Source organism: Peromyscus californicus, unplaced genomic scaffold, assembly GCF_007827085.1.
Source record: "Peromyscus californicus insignis strain IS unplaced genomic scaffold, ASM782708v3 Scaffold_5__1_contigs__length_169319896, whole genome shotgun sequence".
NCBI lineage: Eukaryota > Metazoa > Chordata > Mammalia > Rodentia > Cricetidae > Peromyscus > Peromyscus californicus.
In genome coordinates, this window is record NW_026294573.1 from 155,431,528 (window position 1) to 155,448,372 (window position 16,845).

Consider the following 16,845-nt stretch of genomic DNA (forward strand, 5'->3'; position numbering starts at 1 on the left):
AATACTGCTATCAAGATAGTTGAGCAAGTGTTTTTATGGTATGATTGAGCATCCTTTGGGTATAAGCCCAAGAGTGATATAGCTGGGTATTGAGGTAGACTGATTGCCAATTTTCTGACTAACTGCCATATTTATTTCTATAATGGTTGTAAAAGTCTGCACTCCCACCAACAATGGTGGACTCCCACCAACAATAGTGGAGTGTTCCCCATGCTTCATATAGTCATCAGCATGAGCTATCACTAGTGTTTATTGATCTTAGCCATTCTGATAGGTGTAAGATCAATTCTTCACAGTCATTTTGATTTCCATTGACCTGATGGCTAATAATGTTGAAAATTTCCTAAGTGTTTCTTAACCATTTGAGATTCCTCTATTGAAAATCTCTGTTTAGTTCTGTACCCCATTTTAATTGGATTATTTGTTTTAATATTTTATTTATTGAATTCTTTATGTATTTTATATCTAAGGCCTATATTGGATATGAAGTTGGTAAAAATATTTTTCCATTACTAAGGCTACCATTTTGTCCTACTGATGATATTCTTTGCCTACAGAAGATTTTGTTTCATGAGGTCCCATTTATTAATTGTTACTTTGATTGCCTGAACTATTGGTGTTCTGTTTAGAATATTGTCTCCTGTGTCAGGGCATTCAAGACTTCCTCCCTTTATCATCTATTATTTTCAGTGTGTCTAGTTTGATATTGGGGTATTTGGTCCACCTTGATGTGAGTTTGTTATAGGGTCATCAATATGAATCTCTTTGAAATCTCTCTGCTACATCCAATTTGACAAGCACCATTTGTTGAAGATGCATTCTTTTTTTCAGTATGCATTTCTTGAATCTTTATCAAAAAATCAGGTCTCAATAGGTGTGCAGATTTCTTTCTGGATCTTTGATTTGATTTCCTTGATCAATGTGCCTGTTTTTGTGATAATGCAATGTGGTTTTTATTACTATAGATTTGTTGTACAGCTTGAAATCAGAGATGGTCATACTTCTGGACGTCCTAATATTAACCAGGATAGTTTTAATTAACATGAGATTTTTATTTTTCCACATTGAGTATTGTCCTTAAAAGTCTGTGAAGAACTGTGTTTTAATTTTGATGGCGATTGCATTGTATCTGTAGATTGCTTTGGTAAGAGGACCATTTTCATTATGTTAATTCTACATATCCATGAGCATGGGAGATCTTTCCATATTCTTATATCTTCAATTTCTGGCCAGCAGGGAAGACTCCTGTGGGTAGGGTCCCCCACCAGAACCCTCCATTGGACCCTGCAATCTACAAGACCCATGCCCTACCCAAAACCTACCCATTTCCCTGTGACCCGAGTAGCTTTCTGAGACACAGAATCCACTAGCTTTCATTGGAAGAAGAGAAGTTTCCTAAGACACAGAATCCACTAGCTCAGATTGGAACAAGAACTAAGATTGGACCCAGTGTGGCTCCTGAGATGCAGAAACAGCAACCTCAGATTGGAACAAGAGCATCTAGCTCAGACACAGACACCTCTTGCACCTATTGGAGGAAGAAATGAGTAGATCCTAGTGCAAAAATACATAAAACAACATGAAGAGCAATATATTATCAACAAAAACTAGCAGTTTAAAACAGCAAGACTTGAACATCACAGCATAGAAGAAGCAGAAGAAAGCAATCTTAAAAATAACTTTATGAAGATGATAGAGGTTTTAAAGAGGAAATGAAAAATTCCCTTAAAGAAATTAAGGAAAAGGCAAACAAAAAATTGGAAGATATCAATAAATTCCTTAAAGAAAGCCAAGAAAACCATGAAAAAGCAATTAAACATGTGAAGGAAGCAGTTCAAGACCTGAAAATTGAAATAGAACTAATGAAGAAGACACAAATCAAGGGAATGCTGGAAATAGAAAATCTGAGTAAACAAACAGGAACTACAGATGCAAGCATAACCAACAAAATACAAGAGATGGAAAAGAGAATCTCTGGTGTTGAGGATACGAGAGAAGAAATAGATTTGTCAGTTGCAGAAAATATTAAAAGCCAATAAAGTCATAACACAAAACATCCAGGAAATATGGGACACCATGAAAAGGTCAAACAGAGGTAGAATAAGTTGAAGAATACCAACTTAAAGGCTCAGAAATTATATTCAACAAAATCATGGAATAAAACTTTCCCAATTTAAAGGAGGAAATACCTATGAAGATTCAAGAAGCTTATAGAATGCCCCCAAAAAGTCCCCTTACCACATAATAAATAAACCACAAAACATAAAGAATAGAGAATACTAAAAGCAGCAAAGAAAAAGGCCAAGTGACTTATAAAGACAGACCCATCAGAATAACATCCGACTTCTCAATGGAGACTCTGTCCTGGACAGATGTAATGCAGACACTAAGAGACCACAGATGCCAGCCCAGACTACTAGATCCAGAAAAACTTTCAATCATAGACAGAGTGAACAAGAAATTCCAAGACAAAACCAGATTTAAACAATACCTATCCACAAATCCAGACCTACAGAAAGCACTAGAAAGAAAACTCCAACCTGAGTAAGTCAGATGCACCCACAAAAACACAGTCAATAGATAACCTGGCAGCAGCAAATCCCCAAAATGGGAAATACATACACACTACCACCAAAAGATAACAGGAATTAACAATCAGTTGTCATTAATATCTCTTAATGTCAATGGACTCAATTCAGCCATAAAAGACACAGGCTAACAGAATGGATACAAAAACAGGATCCATCCTTTTGATGCATACAGGAAACACACCTCGGGGCTGGAGAGATGGCTCAATGATTAAGAGCACTGATTCTTCTTCCAGACATACTGAGTTCAATTTCCAGCAACCACATGGTGGCTCACAACCATCTGTAATGAAATCTGGTGCCCTCTTCTGGCCTGCAGGGACACATGCAGGCAGAATACTGTATACATAATAAATATTAAAAAAAAAAAAAAAAAGAAAGAAACACACCTCAACTTCAAAGAAAGACACTACCTCAGAGTAAAAGGCTAAGAAAAGACTTTCCAATCAAATGGACGTAAGATGCAAGCTGTTATAGCTATCCTAATATCTAACAAAATAGATTTCAAACAGAGATCGTGAAGGACATTACATATTCATCACAGGAAAAATCCACCAAGACTAAGTCTCAATTCTGAAAATTTATGCCCCAAATACAGGGCACCCACATATGTTAAAAAAATTACTAAAGCTTATACCACATATCAAACACTAATAGTAAAAGAATTCAACACCCCACTTTCACCAATGGTCAGATCTGCCACACAGAAACTTAACAGAGAAATAAGGGAACTAACAGACATTATAACTCAAATGGACTTAATAGATATCTACAGAACATTCCACTCTAACAAAAAAGAATATACCTTCTTCTTAGCACCCCATGGAACCTTCTCTAAAATTGACCACATACTCAGTCACAAAGCAAATTTAAACAGATACAAAAATATTGGAGTAACTTCCTGTATTTTATCAGACAACCATGGCTTAAAGTTAGATTTCAACAACAACAACAATTACAGAAAGGCTACAATCTCATGGAACCTGACTAATGCTCAACTGAATCACCAATGGGTCAAGGAAGAAATAAAGAAATTAAAGACTTCCTAGAATTCAGTGAAAATGAATGTACTACATGCCCAAACTTATGGGACACTATGAAAGTAGTGCTAAGAGGAAAATTCATAGCACTAAATGCCCACCTAAAGAAGATGAAGAAATTTCACACTAGTGACTTAACAGCACAACTGAAAGCTCTAGAACAAAAGGAAGCAAACTCACCCAGGAGGAAGAGACGCCAGGAAGTAATCAAATTGAGAGCTGAAATCAATAAAATAGAAGCAAAGAGAACAATACAAAGAATCAATGAAACAAAAAGTTGGTTCTTTGAGAAAAACAACAAGATAGACAAGCCCTTATCCAATCTAACGAAAAGGTAGAGAGAGAACATCCAAATTAACAAAATCAGAAATGAAAAGGGGGACAACAACACGCAACATCAGGTCACACTTCAAAAACCTGTACTCCACAAAACTGGAAAATGTAAAAGAAATGGACAAATTTCTGGATAGGTACCACATACCAAAATTAAATCAAGGCCAAATAAACTATTTAAATAGACCAGAAACCCCTAAAGAAATAGAAACAGTCATTAAAAGTCTCCCAACCGAAAAAAGCCCAGGACTAGAAGGTTTTAGTGTAGAATTCTACCAGATTTTCAAAGAAGAGCTAATACTAATTAATACTCTTCAAATTGTTCCACACAATGGAAACAGAAGGGACATTACCCAACTCCTTTTATGAAGCTGCAGTAACCCTAATACTCAAACCACACAAAGATACAACAAAGAAAGAGAATTACGGACCAATCTACCTCATGAACATTGATGCAAAAATACTCAATAAAATACTAGCAAACCAAATCCAAGAACATATCAAACAATTATCCATGATCAAGTAGGCTTCTTCCCAGGGATCTAGATTGGTTCAACCTATGAAAATCTGTCAATGTAATACACCATATAAACAAACTGAAAGAAAAAAACGACACGATCATCTCATTAGATGCTGAAAAAGCCTTCGACAAAATTCAACACCTGTTCGTTATAAAGATCTTGGAGAGATCAGGAATATGAGGAACATACCTAAACATAAGGAAGGCAATTTATAGCAAGCCAACAGCCAACATCAAATTAAATGGAGAGAAATTCAAAGTGATTCCACTAAAATTAGGAACAGTACAAGGCTGTCCAATCTCCCCATATGTATTCAATATAGTGCTTGAAGTTCTAGCTAGAACAATATAACAACAAAAGGAGATCGGGGGATACAAATTGAAAAGTAAGAAGTCAAACTTTGACGATTTGCAGACGATATGATAGTATATATAAGTCAGGAAAGTCTTTTCAGTACCACAGAAAGAACATCTACATTCATCTTTCCCCTCATCCTGAAATAGAGCACTTTTTAAATTAGTGAGAACTACTTACCATTGAGTGTGTTCTTCCTCCAGGGGTACTAGATGGTGGTTCTTCATAAGAAGCATCAGATTCAGAGTTTTCGGTACCTTCTTTCATCCTGTCCTTCAATCTTCCCCTGGGGAAATGGTTAAAACAAGAGTACTGTGTTGCAGCTAGCTGGCCCATTTTTCTTCACCTGAGTCCTCAGAGGGAGGCTGGAAATGGACAGTTGCATATTCACTGTCACATTTATTTTCCTTGGTCTTGGGTTATTTTCTGCCTGTAGGAAAAACAGAATATACATTTCCTTGGTTACACTCTCGGTTTTTGTTTGTTTCTTGGTTTTGTTTTGTTTTGTTTTCGGGTGCATGTCTTCAAACCACTCCTCTTCTTTTAGCAGTACCCAGACACTGTCACAGACAAACATAACACTACTAATCGTTTAATAATTACATATCCTCATGAGTGCTTAGCTACTCACAATTACTGGCCTATCATTAAGAAGTGAAAACAGTCACATCCACACCCACAGCTGCCATCTCGACACCCAAAGACCTGCTCTGGACCTAATGCTCTGACTTTAGCTAATGAGTTCCTCTTTTACTACCACCTCCCCCTCTGTCATATCCACAACCATAGGCATAGCTCCAGACCATGGCTCACATTGGCTTTACTAGTGAAAGTCCAGTCTAGTAGCTCATGCACCAGCTTTATCTGGCCACACAGCTCTGGTATTGGCCCTATGTAAGGTAGTCTAGAATGTGACATTAGGCACACAACCAAAGAAAGAAGTCCATCTGCCCAGAGATTAATGAAATAGAAACACATGCAACAATAAAAAGAAGCAATGAATCTAAGGGCTAGTTCTTTAAGAAGATAAATAAACAGACCTTCGCTCAACAAACTAAAAGAAGAAGTGAACAGGGAATCATTACAACAGACACCAAGAAATTCAGAACATAACAAAGGGGTGCTTTCAAAACCTTTTTTTCTGGGGATGGAGAGGTGGTTCAGAAGTTAAGAGCACCGGATGTTCTTCGAGAGGATCTGGGGTTCAATTCTCAGCACCTCCATGGTGGCTCACACCAGTCTGTGACTTCAGTCCTGGGGGATTCAGAGTCTTTTTTGGCCTTCTTTGGCACTGTATGAACATGGTGCACAGACACACATACAGGCAAAAGACCAATACACATAAAAAGAACTAAGAATAATTGTATTAAAAGAATGCATTATCATACACAGTTTGAGAAATAAGTTTTATGGTGCAACTCAGCTCTTATGTTTTTTTTCTTATTGCTTTTCTTTTTTTTTACAAATCTAATTTCAGTCATAATTTTATGCATATGTTTTTTTTTCCTCTATGCATATCTTTGTACCAGAACCCCTGGAACTGTAGTTACAGATAGTAGTGAGCTTCTATATGTACTGGAAATGGATGGTGGGTGCTCTGGAAGATTCTTCAGTACTCTTAATTGGTAAATTTTTTTTCCAATCCATATCTTGACTATTTTCCAATCTCTTCTTGATTATGTTTCCTAAACAAGGCAGCCTAGTCAGGGTCAGACACCTGATGATGATTAAAAAAGTAGAATTCTCCTACAGGGGAGAGATTATTATCAGGCAGGGATGAGTTCCCTAATTACAACATGGTCAGCCCTTAAATCATAAATATACTCAGCAGGGTGTATTCATAAATTTCAGTGTACTTATTCATACATACTTAACAAAGAAGAAAGTTGGAAGGAAAGTATGTGGACAGAAATAGAGGGAGGACAAGAATGGGGAAATTGATGTAATATGTTTTAATTAAAAATGTATAGAAGAAATTTTAAATAAAAAAGAGGGTCTAGAGAGAGGGCTCTGTGGTTAAGAGCACTGGGTTTTGTTACAAGAGACACAGGTTCCATTTTCAGAACCCATATGGTAGCTAACCATTTGCTGTAAATTCAGTCCTAGGCATCTCCTGCCTTCTTCTGGTGTCTGTAGGTACTGTGCACAGACACATTCAGAAAAAAGCACCATGTAACTAAAATTTTTAAAAAGGTAGAAAAGGAAATGAATGGAATTGTCTACAGTGATGTCACAGCCCTGAGACAGGTAGCAGCCAGAGCTGGTTAAAATGTGTTCCTTCTGGTCTTGCCTGGAAGCAGCTATGACCTTGCTCCTAGCCAGCCTTCTCAGAGACAAAATCAGCTTTGTTCTGAGGGTAATACAGCTCTTCATAAACATTCATCTAAGAGCAGAATATACAGTGCTGTTCTTGATGTTTTCTGTATTTGTGTTCTCAATCTTTTCTATCTGTGAGTATGGTGACACTGGTACAGCTATCTTTTAGATCAAATATCAAGGTTGATATGTAGCATAGGCTCCAAAACAATCTACTTTCACAGTGTCATTTACTTGATTTTCAGCTAAGACCTTATGGTACAAAATGAACATGCCAGAAACATTTCTTTCCATTATTTTTGTAATTTATATATGTTCCTGTATGACTTTCAGGTAAGAATGTCCCTAAATGTCCCTGCTTTTATACTTTGATCGTGTTTAGAAGTGAATTTGCTAACTGAGCATGATTAGATATAAGCAGAACTCTACGAGAATGTGTCCAGACTGCCTAAGTAAAATCTCCATGCTTCACTTGTTTAGGAAAAGCATTGCTTTGGAAATGACTCCCCTGCTCTCCTTGCCTCCTGCAGGCAAGAAATTTTTCTCAGTTCTCTTCTTGGCTGTTGTGATGGTTATTCTTGGTAGTTAAACTGACTAACTCTGGAAATAACTAAAACCCAAAGAGCTGGGTACAGCTGTGAGGGATTTTTCTTTAGGGTTTTGAAATTAAAGACCCATCTTTAAACTGGATTATTTAAAGTGATGAGATCCACCTTTAGCATCTTGGTGGCAGTGCACACCTTTAACCCCAGCATGCAAGAGGCAGGGGCAGTCTCTTTTTCTGAGTTTGAGGCTAGCCTGGTCTATAGAATGAGTTTTGGGCTACACAGATAAACCCTGTCACAAAAACACCAAAAAGTAATCAAATCAAGAATAAGACCCACCTTTAATCTGGATCACACCTTCTTATAGCAGGCTACATATATACTACATATATAGGTATTGAAGAAGGAATCTCTCTTTCTTTGCCTGCTTGCCCTAGCTCTGGCTACCAAATTCATTCCTTTACAAGCCTTAGAGCCCACTCCTTTGGAATTTTGGTGTATACTGAAGACCAGCTGAGACATCCAGCCTCATGGACTGAGCAACTACTGGATTCTTCAAATTTCCATGGGCAGACAGACATTGTTGGACTAGCTGGACAACAGCTTGTGAGACATTCTAATACATCCACTTTCTACATACATGGAGAGATTGATTTTTACCAGTCGTGCTCATGCAGAGAACCTTGAACAATGCAGCCATATTTTCTTTTTCACTGCCCACTGAGGAAGATATGCTAGCATAGAATAGTGCTCATAAAGACATTCTGCCTAGCTCCATTATTCTCTAAGTGTTCAACTTAACATGAAGACTACTCTTTTTATTATTCATTTGTCAAGAGTTTGCCCTTAATTCCAGAAGAAAACTTCAAAAGCAGTGAAGCCATCATCCAGCCTTCTGATGGGAGACAGATTTATCATTATGTTTTTTTAAATCTGGTTCCTGCATTTCTCTTATGGTTCTCTTAGTGCCTGTGACAAACAGGTAAAAAGTATCTTCAGTTCACCTGGCATCAGCATGAAGCTACAGAACAAACATCTCCTTTTGTGTTCTTAAATCTCTCTTTAAAATTGTTAATATTTTGGGTACCTTCCACCTGTAGAACAGGGAATCATTGCACTCCACCCTGAGTAAATGGCTGTGCAAGCTAGTTGCATTAGGTCCAGGAGGAAGAATGGGAAGTGCCTATGGAATTCAGGAAGACAGCAGGGTCAGCTATCAGACCCAGGGGCAAGTGTCATTGAAATGCAAATCTCTGCAGTCTGGAAAAGGTCTGTGTCTGGTGTGTAAGGTAGGGTCAGGAACCACTGTGCTGTGTCTTTAAGCACATTGTAAACCTAAGCGAGGTGCTCTTGTCACTCACGCCTCATTAGCCAATCAGCGCTTCCCGGCTGTACTGCCAGTCAGAAGTGGTGCAGGCCCTTCCGGGAACCAGGTTACAGGCTTGGCTTTACAGCGAAGCTGGCGCCATTGCATTTATTTGCTGTGTGTTAGTGCTACTTCAGGGATCTGTGAGGGGGCCATGGGCGAGCAGGGAAGCCACAACATGGTGAGTTAGGGGCTGCTTTTCATAAATGGAGAAGAGTGAATGGGTACGTGCGGGAGCCGGTATGGCGGGTCCTCCCCGGGCTGGGTGAGAACCTGCAGCCAGATTCCCTGTCCTGTAAATTTCTATACAGTCCATGCAACTCCATGGACCCAGGCACAGGTCTCGAATAACTTTGCACTGTGGGCTGCATCTGTGCAGAGCATTGGGAGAAGGGAGCTGTGTGTGTAGAAACATTTGTAGTCAACAACAACATGCTTTGGTGCATCTGTGGCAGGCAGTTTGCCAAACTTGGAGAGATCCAGTTTCTCCATTATCTTCTAGAAGTTCAGCACTTTGCATTTAAGATCTATTTACAGTTAATTTTGTGGAGGTTGTAAAAGGTATCTCTTGTGTTGGGTAACACTCCACTACTAAGCTGTGAAGTGGAAGAGTAGAATTGGTGATATAAAGGATTTATGAATGCTTAGAAGATAGTAAGTCTTACAAAGTAGAATTTAGCTGAGGGATAGCTGCCTCTGAAACACCCCAAAGATAAGTATATGCTAACCAGGCGTCTTACAGATAAGAATGCTAAGATACACATTTTTTTTTTTTCACCAGGAATGTCCAGCCATTTGGCTCCAAACCATTACAAAGGAGACACCCCTGATTTACAACCAACCACTAGGCTCATCCCTATATCAAAAATCAGGTCTCTAACAAACTGCTCAATGAGGTCACAATCTACCTTAATGGCCTGGTGTGCTTTAAAGTTACAGTTTTTTTTCCTAGAGAACAGCATAGTTCTGAGAGATGGGCAATTTGACACCATTTTACAACTTTTTGAAAAGTAAAACACTGCTGCATTAAGGACTGGTCTGGTCAAGCAAGGCTTTCATTTATTCCCTCAGGAATAGAGGAGGAACATTTTGGGGATAGCTAGTTAAAAGCATGGGGCCTATACCTTTAAAGCTTTGCTTAAGGCCTTGATGTACTGACAGTAAAATAGAGCTCCTTCTCTAAAACCAGGAATATAGAGCTGGTGATGGTCTGGGGCCATGGCCTTTTCTTCACATGGAGCTGTGGTTGTAAGTCGTAAGGCCACTGTAGGCTTGGTAGTGTTCCTGAGATACCCTGTGTTCCTCCTGTGCAGCATTGTTTATTAGCCTCCTCCTGAGTTTGTCCTATTGTATGATAGTTTCAGCAGACTTCATAGAAGTTCCCCCATTTCCTTCCACTCCCCCCTGGAAGTAGTATACAAGAAGCTTTCCTTCTTACGATGCTTACTTGGCAGGAGATATAGCTTGTGCAAAAACCACCTCACTCCAGCTTTTATCTTTTCTACCTTGGTACATGTACCTGAGGACCCTGTCACTGAAGAATGACCTGCTGTATCAGGTCACCAGTGTACTTCAGAAATAATCCTGGTAATATCTTTTCTGTGTATGTCTCCCACCTGCCTAAGTGGTTAGACTCTCACTCTCCTGTTCCTATTTAAATTTTCCAAAGTGTAACCTGGAGTATGAACCTAAAAGACACTTAAAGATGACAGCATATGTGGGAAGCAAATCTATCTAGACTGGCTCCTATTTGAGTATTAGTCAGAGATAGCTGCATGTTCTCATTAAAGATATTTTTTTTATTAAGTTCGTAAGTGTGTGGAGTGATTTCCCCCTGGGAAGGCATATTAATTATAGAACAGATGCATTTCCAGTCTTGTAGAATAATGTTTCTGAGACAAGCTCTCTTCAGTGACTTAGGTGGCCTTGATTTCAGACTGTTGCACTCCAGAGCAATGACCTTGTTGTCCTCTTTTTTACACTTCCAAAATTCATAAATTAAATGACTGTACCACCTCAGCATTTTAAAATTATTCATTTGAGTCTTGTAGTTTACTGTCCATTGCAGTTACAGAAAAAGGATTTTTATGTGGAGCATGGCTTCTGCCTCCAGACCAGAATAGGAGGAATAATTTATTGTGTACAGGGCAGAGGGAAACAGGGTAGGCAGTCAGCTTCTGGAGTCACCGTTATGAAAAAGGACCAGATTGTGGCAGCAAGAGTTAATTTGTAATTTCCCAGCATGTATTAATTCCCTGTCATATGGATGAACACAGACCAGATTGGTGGGTGTACAATTTGAGAAAGTTAACTTGAACCAGTGAATATTGGATTTGCAGTTAGGGAGGTCTCCAGTGCAGATATGTTCAATCCTGCTTGACATACTTAAGTCAGCTTAGAGGTTTGAGAAACAGTCCATTGATTGTAACTCACTGTGTTAAGTTACAGATCTCAGCAGCCAACACGTACATATGGAAAAAATCAGTTTCTTATTGATGGCCTTCCCTCTACTAGGGAAAGGCCTATTCTTTTTCAAATCAATTTAGCTAAGGTTTTTATTCTTAAAAATATATCATTTATATCATTTTAAAAAGTCACTTATTGGTATCATTTTTTAACCTTTTTTAAAGTGCCTTAGTGCTCATCTCTGTTTCTAAACTCCAATTTTTCTTGGTCATTATAAATTCATTCCTTCTTTCACAAGTGCTATTTATTTATTTCTGTTTAGAGCAATATCTCCTGTAGCCCAGGCTTGCCTGGAGCTATGAAGTTGAGAATTGCTTTGAACACCTAACCCTGCCTCTACTGCCCAGTGCTGGGGAGACAGTCCTGCAATTCCTTCCAGGCTCAGCCTTGACTGGTCGGTGAGAAGGATAAGAGACCAGTGAGAAGGATAAGAGACCAGTGCCCTCCAATTTCTCTGATTTTTATCAGGCAGTTACAAATGAAGACGGACCCATGCAAGAACTGAGTTCACTGACCAACTTTGAAGGTGATGTAGTCACAGCACAGAAAGGGAATGGCAGGAAGGAGGATGAGAGCTTTCCTGTTTTGCAGTAGTTGATGTTAGCAATATGGAGTCAGGTAATCAATATTAGATGCTCCATAAATGTCCTGACTGGGCATTTCTTGAGATCTACAGACCAGGACAACCAAAAATCTGAGGAAAGGGCTGATCTTATCATGTATCCAAATTACTGCAGTTACATTAGTTCAACTGAAATAGAGAATCTGTAAAAAGTTGTGGCCCTGCCTAACAGGACTGTTGTTTTCCAGATTTAAGATGTACAGGCTGAGAGAAAAGGTGTGAGTAATCCTTGGTGTGCTCTCATACAAATACCTAGGCTCTGGAGAACATGACCCTAAAGCCTGTTTCATCTTTTCAAAATAATTACTTGACATAAAAACTACATCATATCCACACTCTCTTTCTTGCCTCTAAGCCCTACCATGACCCCTCATTGTTTTCTAATTCATGGCCTCTTTTTTGCTTTAATAACAGTCAGAGTTTGGGTGTGACCTATGCTGGGCTGTAGGACTTCCCAGCTAAGAAGCAAAGGACTGCTTTGGCTACACTGGACATTGAGTGTGTAATGGAATGTGCACACAAGGGACCCTGTGCCTTGGACAAGGAACAGGAAGTGCTCTGGGAGAGTTGAAGATTGTCTACTAAAATATAAACTTTCCAGAGTAAGGCCTTGTCTGCTGGGGTGGACAAGCTACCTTGTGCTGTCTGAGTCATTTGATCTCTGCTCACCCAGTAGAGGAGCTGCTAGTATTCTGAGGCCCAACTGGGTGGGTGGTTCTTGTTAATGAGGGACCCTGGCAAGGCTTAGCAATAAGAGTTCTAGCTTGCAGGTTCTTTCCAGGATTCTTCTCTGCTTCGGCTATAGGAAGTTGAAAGGAGGACCACAATTAAGGCCATGATGATTTCAGAGCAGGTGTGTTGTGCTGTCATTTATGCTGCAACTTGGATGAATCCTTAGCCAGACAGTGGTTTTATTGGTCCATGTGGTTGATGACCTGGGCAGTGGCCCTTGTCCTCTTAGTCTCCCTGTGTGGAATTTCCTGCGGAGGGGGAGGCCTACAGCCTTGGCATGGGAAGATATGATGCTTGTAATATCACTGTCAAGTGTGCACACACAGGCATTGCTTATGATGCATGACGGAGAGCTGAAAGTCTTCTTTCTATAAGTTCTGAATATTGCATTCTACTTTCAGGTTTGTCTTATAAATGTTACAAATAGTTTAGGAACTGGTAGACAGAGGTGATGTGGATTATCCTTCAGCAACATATGATTAGAATGCTTTTAACTTTCTGCTACCACCAGGCACCGAGGTGTGATTCAGTGAAATTCAGTTCCAGGGGATGGAGGGGGTTTCTGATCTGCAGAGATTCCTCATGTGTCCATGCTGTTGTGCAGGTAGATAGGGCAGATTCCACATATTGTAGCAGGAAGCAAAATTTAAATTATTCTTCTGTGTTTTGGGGGAATTGGCCGTCATTGGGGCTGGGTTTACCTGAAATCACAAGGAGCCATAAAGGGTCACAGAGCCATAGCAAGAGAACACCTCCATTTTTACAGTAAACTTTAGAGCATGGGGCTTTGGAAGAACTGTCAATAGCTGGAGGGTTAGAAACATAACAGGTGAGGGTCACATTGAGTTTATTTTATGGAAGTTTTAAGATCTGTGTTTATTTAATTTCTATACACATAGAATCATAGGGAGCTGGATAACATTGGTCAAGATCACACTTTTCCTATCTAGTGTCCTTTGGTCTTTTGATTATATTTTCCTGCCTTTGTTCTTGGCTTTTTCTCTCCATCCCCTTTATTCTTTCACAAATATAATACATTTTCTTGATTGTTATAGCTTTGTGGTAAGTATAGAAATCATCTTGTGTCAATTTGTGTACTTTTTTTCCTAATCCCATTGAGCATTCTGAGTGTTTCCACAGTGAATGTAGCTTTGTAATCAGCCCTATTATAAATTGTTGGGCATTGTCATTGGATTGTATTCACTATCTGGTACAAATTGACCATATACAGCATCTTATATTGATGCATCATGTTCCCAAGGATTATTTATTTACTTCTTAATTATTTAGATTTTGTTGTTCTTATTGGTCAACTGTAAAGGACTCTTGGTTTATTGGTTAAAAACTGTTACGTGTCTTAGCAGGTGGGTCAGCACATATTCTTCTTAAGGATGACTTGAGTCCAGATACCAACACTCAAGTTGGGAGGCTTATAACTATCTACTATTCTAGATCCATTTTTTGTATGTCACCTGTATACATATAGAAGATATTCTCTCTCATGTACAAACATACACAAAAAGTAGCAATAAACTTGTTTTCAAAAATGCTTATGACTTAAAAAGCACTTAGAGCAAAGCAAGTTGCTTTAGGTGCACTCTGATTCTTTCAAAATCTGTTATCTTGCATTTTGCTTTAAAAAGATTTCATTTCCTCCTTCTGATGCAGACTTAGAGGCAATCATTAATCATAGAAAAAACAAATGGTGTCTAAGTGATCCTAACAGATATCTTTTTCTTTATCATAAGAGAATGAGATCCTTTTAGTAGTCAAAAATATTTTCTATAAAGTTAAAACTTCAGAAGGCTTCAAGTGAATCACTCCCATTTTGGTGGACCAACCTCCTTTCCCAACCAATTTTCTATGATTGGCAAAGGAGAGAACTGTGGTACACAGGATGAGTGGTGGCCAGTGATTCCTTGGAGTTTGATTTTGATTAGAATCTTGTAAGTTCTTGTTTAAAGGACCATAATATATATTTCTAGGACTGTCTTTGTGTCTTGTTTTGTCAGTGGTTCCATCAGTGTTGTTGATTTTATCAATTGTAGTTTAATGATATCATTTGTTTCTGGAAAATGATGGACATTTACCAATTTATATTCAGAATTTTTTTTTGTTATGAGTTCCTTGAGTTTTTGTTGGTTTGGGAACTTTCTGGGGAGAGACAGTTTTAGTTTTCTGTTCTTGATCTTAGAGGCTTGCCTCTTTCCATTTCCTGGCATATCTGTATTTTGTCTTCATGTTTGGGTTTTTGCTGCTGAAGTGATTGGTATGATTAATACGTTGGCTTTGGATCTTTAAAATCTTCTTGTATATTATTGTCTTTGTGTCCTAATTAGCCTCAGCTGTCAATGTGACATAGCCTGGAGTCATCTGAGGGAACAGCAGTTGAGGGCCTACCAAATCAGGATATCTGGTTGCTGTGTCTGAGAGAGATTGTGTTCATTATGCTTGATGTGGGAAGGTTCTTCCACTGAGTTGGCAATATCTCTAAGCAAGTGGGCCTGGGCTGGATAAGAGAGCTAGTTGAGTAGGAGACAGTGATTAAGCAAGAGAGAAAGCCAGTAAACAATGTTTCCCCATGGTTTGCCTTCAGTTATTATCTTGAGTTTCTATCCCAAGCTCCCCTAAGGAGGGATTGTGACCTAGGGGTTCAACCAAATAAACCTGTTCATTACTGGAGTTGCTTTTGGTTAGAGAATTTAATGACAGCAACAGAGAAGAAAGTTGGAAGAAAACATGGTATTCCAAATGTGATTTTGTTTCTGCAAAGAACCCGGGAATGTTGACTTTTGGAGAAATGTTGAAGATATCAGGACTTTAGATGGAAAAGCCATAGAAAGCTGTTCACAGAGTTTAATCAGCTGTTCTTGTAGAACCTGGAAGATTGGAATGTTGAGAATAATGGCAGAAGTAGGGGTCAAGGTCGTAGGATTTTAGTGGGCAATAGGCTCTGCAGGGAACCATGGAATTGACCTGGCCTACTTGCCTGGAGATACATGTGTTATAGGTTCTTCAGGTTAAAGTCCATGACTCCTGGGGAACAATGTGCCTTTGGGGTCCTGAGAGACTGATACAGCCCCCAGGCAGTGGAACATTCAAGCTGCCTTTTGTTTCTCTCTGTAAGATCCCTTATTAGTCAAGGAAGCATGGAAGCTTAACAGGACAATTGGTCTTAGACATTAATCTTATGTACCCTTGCAAACTTCCTTTTGTCATGGCAACTACAACTATTGATCCTGGGAATTGTCATTATCTTCTGTTTCTGATAAAGGCATAAGAAGTCCGATTGTTATCAATAAAACAGTCACAGCCTCATCTTGCTGCGACCCCTCTAACCAAAGCCTGATTTCATTTTTCATGGCCTGTCAGGTGACCTTGGCCTGGTAAATAAACACAGACACTTATAAGAGTCTATGAAAAATTTAGCTAGATATCATTTGTGTGATAGTTTGGCTGTAAATTTTTCTTATTCTCTCCATGTCCCAAGTAAGTAAGTAAGTTACACAAGATTTAAAAGTAATGGGCTGATTTCATAGACAAAATATTGCTTCTGTTGGATATTATTACTGATGACTCATTCAGGTGTACAGTGGAAAAAAAGTGGTCCTAGAAAGAAATGAAAAGTTTTTGTAGAGAAAAACAAGCAGTAGGTAGTTTCATATGGCAATCAAGTAGTGAAAAAGACGCAGGAATTTTTTAAGGAGTTTAGCACCATTGAAGAGAATGCCCTTGCTCTGCATTGGAAGCCTAGGAAGGTACCAAGGCTAAGACTCCATCCAGCTGAGCTGTTAATTTATGGAAGGAGTAAGCATGGTGAGTCCTAGTCCTAAGAAGACACTTCATACAGAACCTGCAGCAACTGTGGTCCAAGCCTGGTAGGGTCCATCAAAACTTGGCAGGATCACTTATGTTGTACTGATTCTGGCAATAAGAAAGATGTAAAGTTTAAAGGTCATGGA

The 16,845-nt window shown here is 39.0% G+C and overlaps 1 protein-coding gene across 2 annotated transcripts in view; it reads left to right on the forward strand.

The window, feature by feature from the left end:
- The first annotated feature begins 9,009 nt into the window (after nt 1–9,009).
- LOC128097948 (zinc finger protein 431-like) overlaps nt 9,010–16,845 on the forward strand; it is a 29,908-nt gene continuing 22,072 nt past the window's right edge. Inside the window, exon 1 of one of the 2 annotated variants that reach the window (XM_052718854.1) lies at nt 9,010–9,244. In XM_052718854.1, the coding sequence (XP_052574814.1) occupies nt 9,218–9,244 (27 nt within the window). In that variant the 5' untranslated portion in view covers nt 9,010–9,217. The remainder of the gene's footprint in view (nt 9,245–16,845) is intronic. The other variant, XM_052718853.1, reaches the window with a different exon arrangement.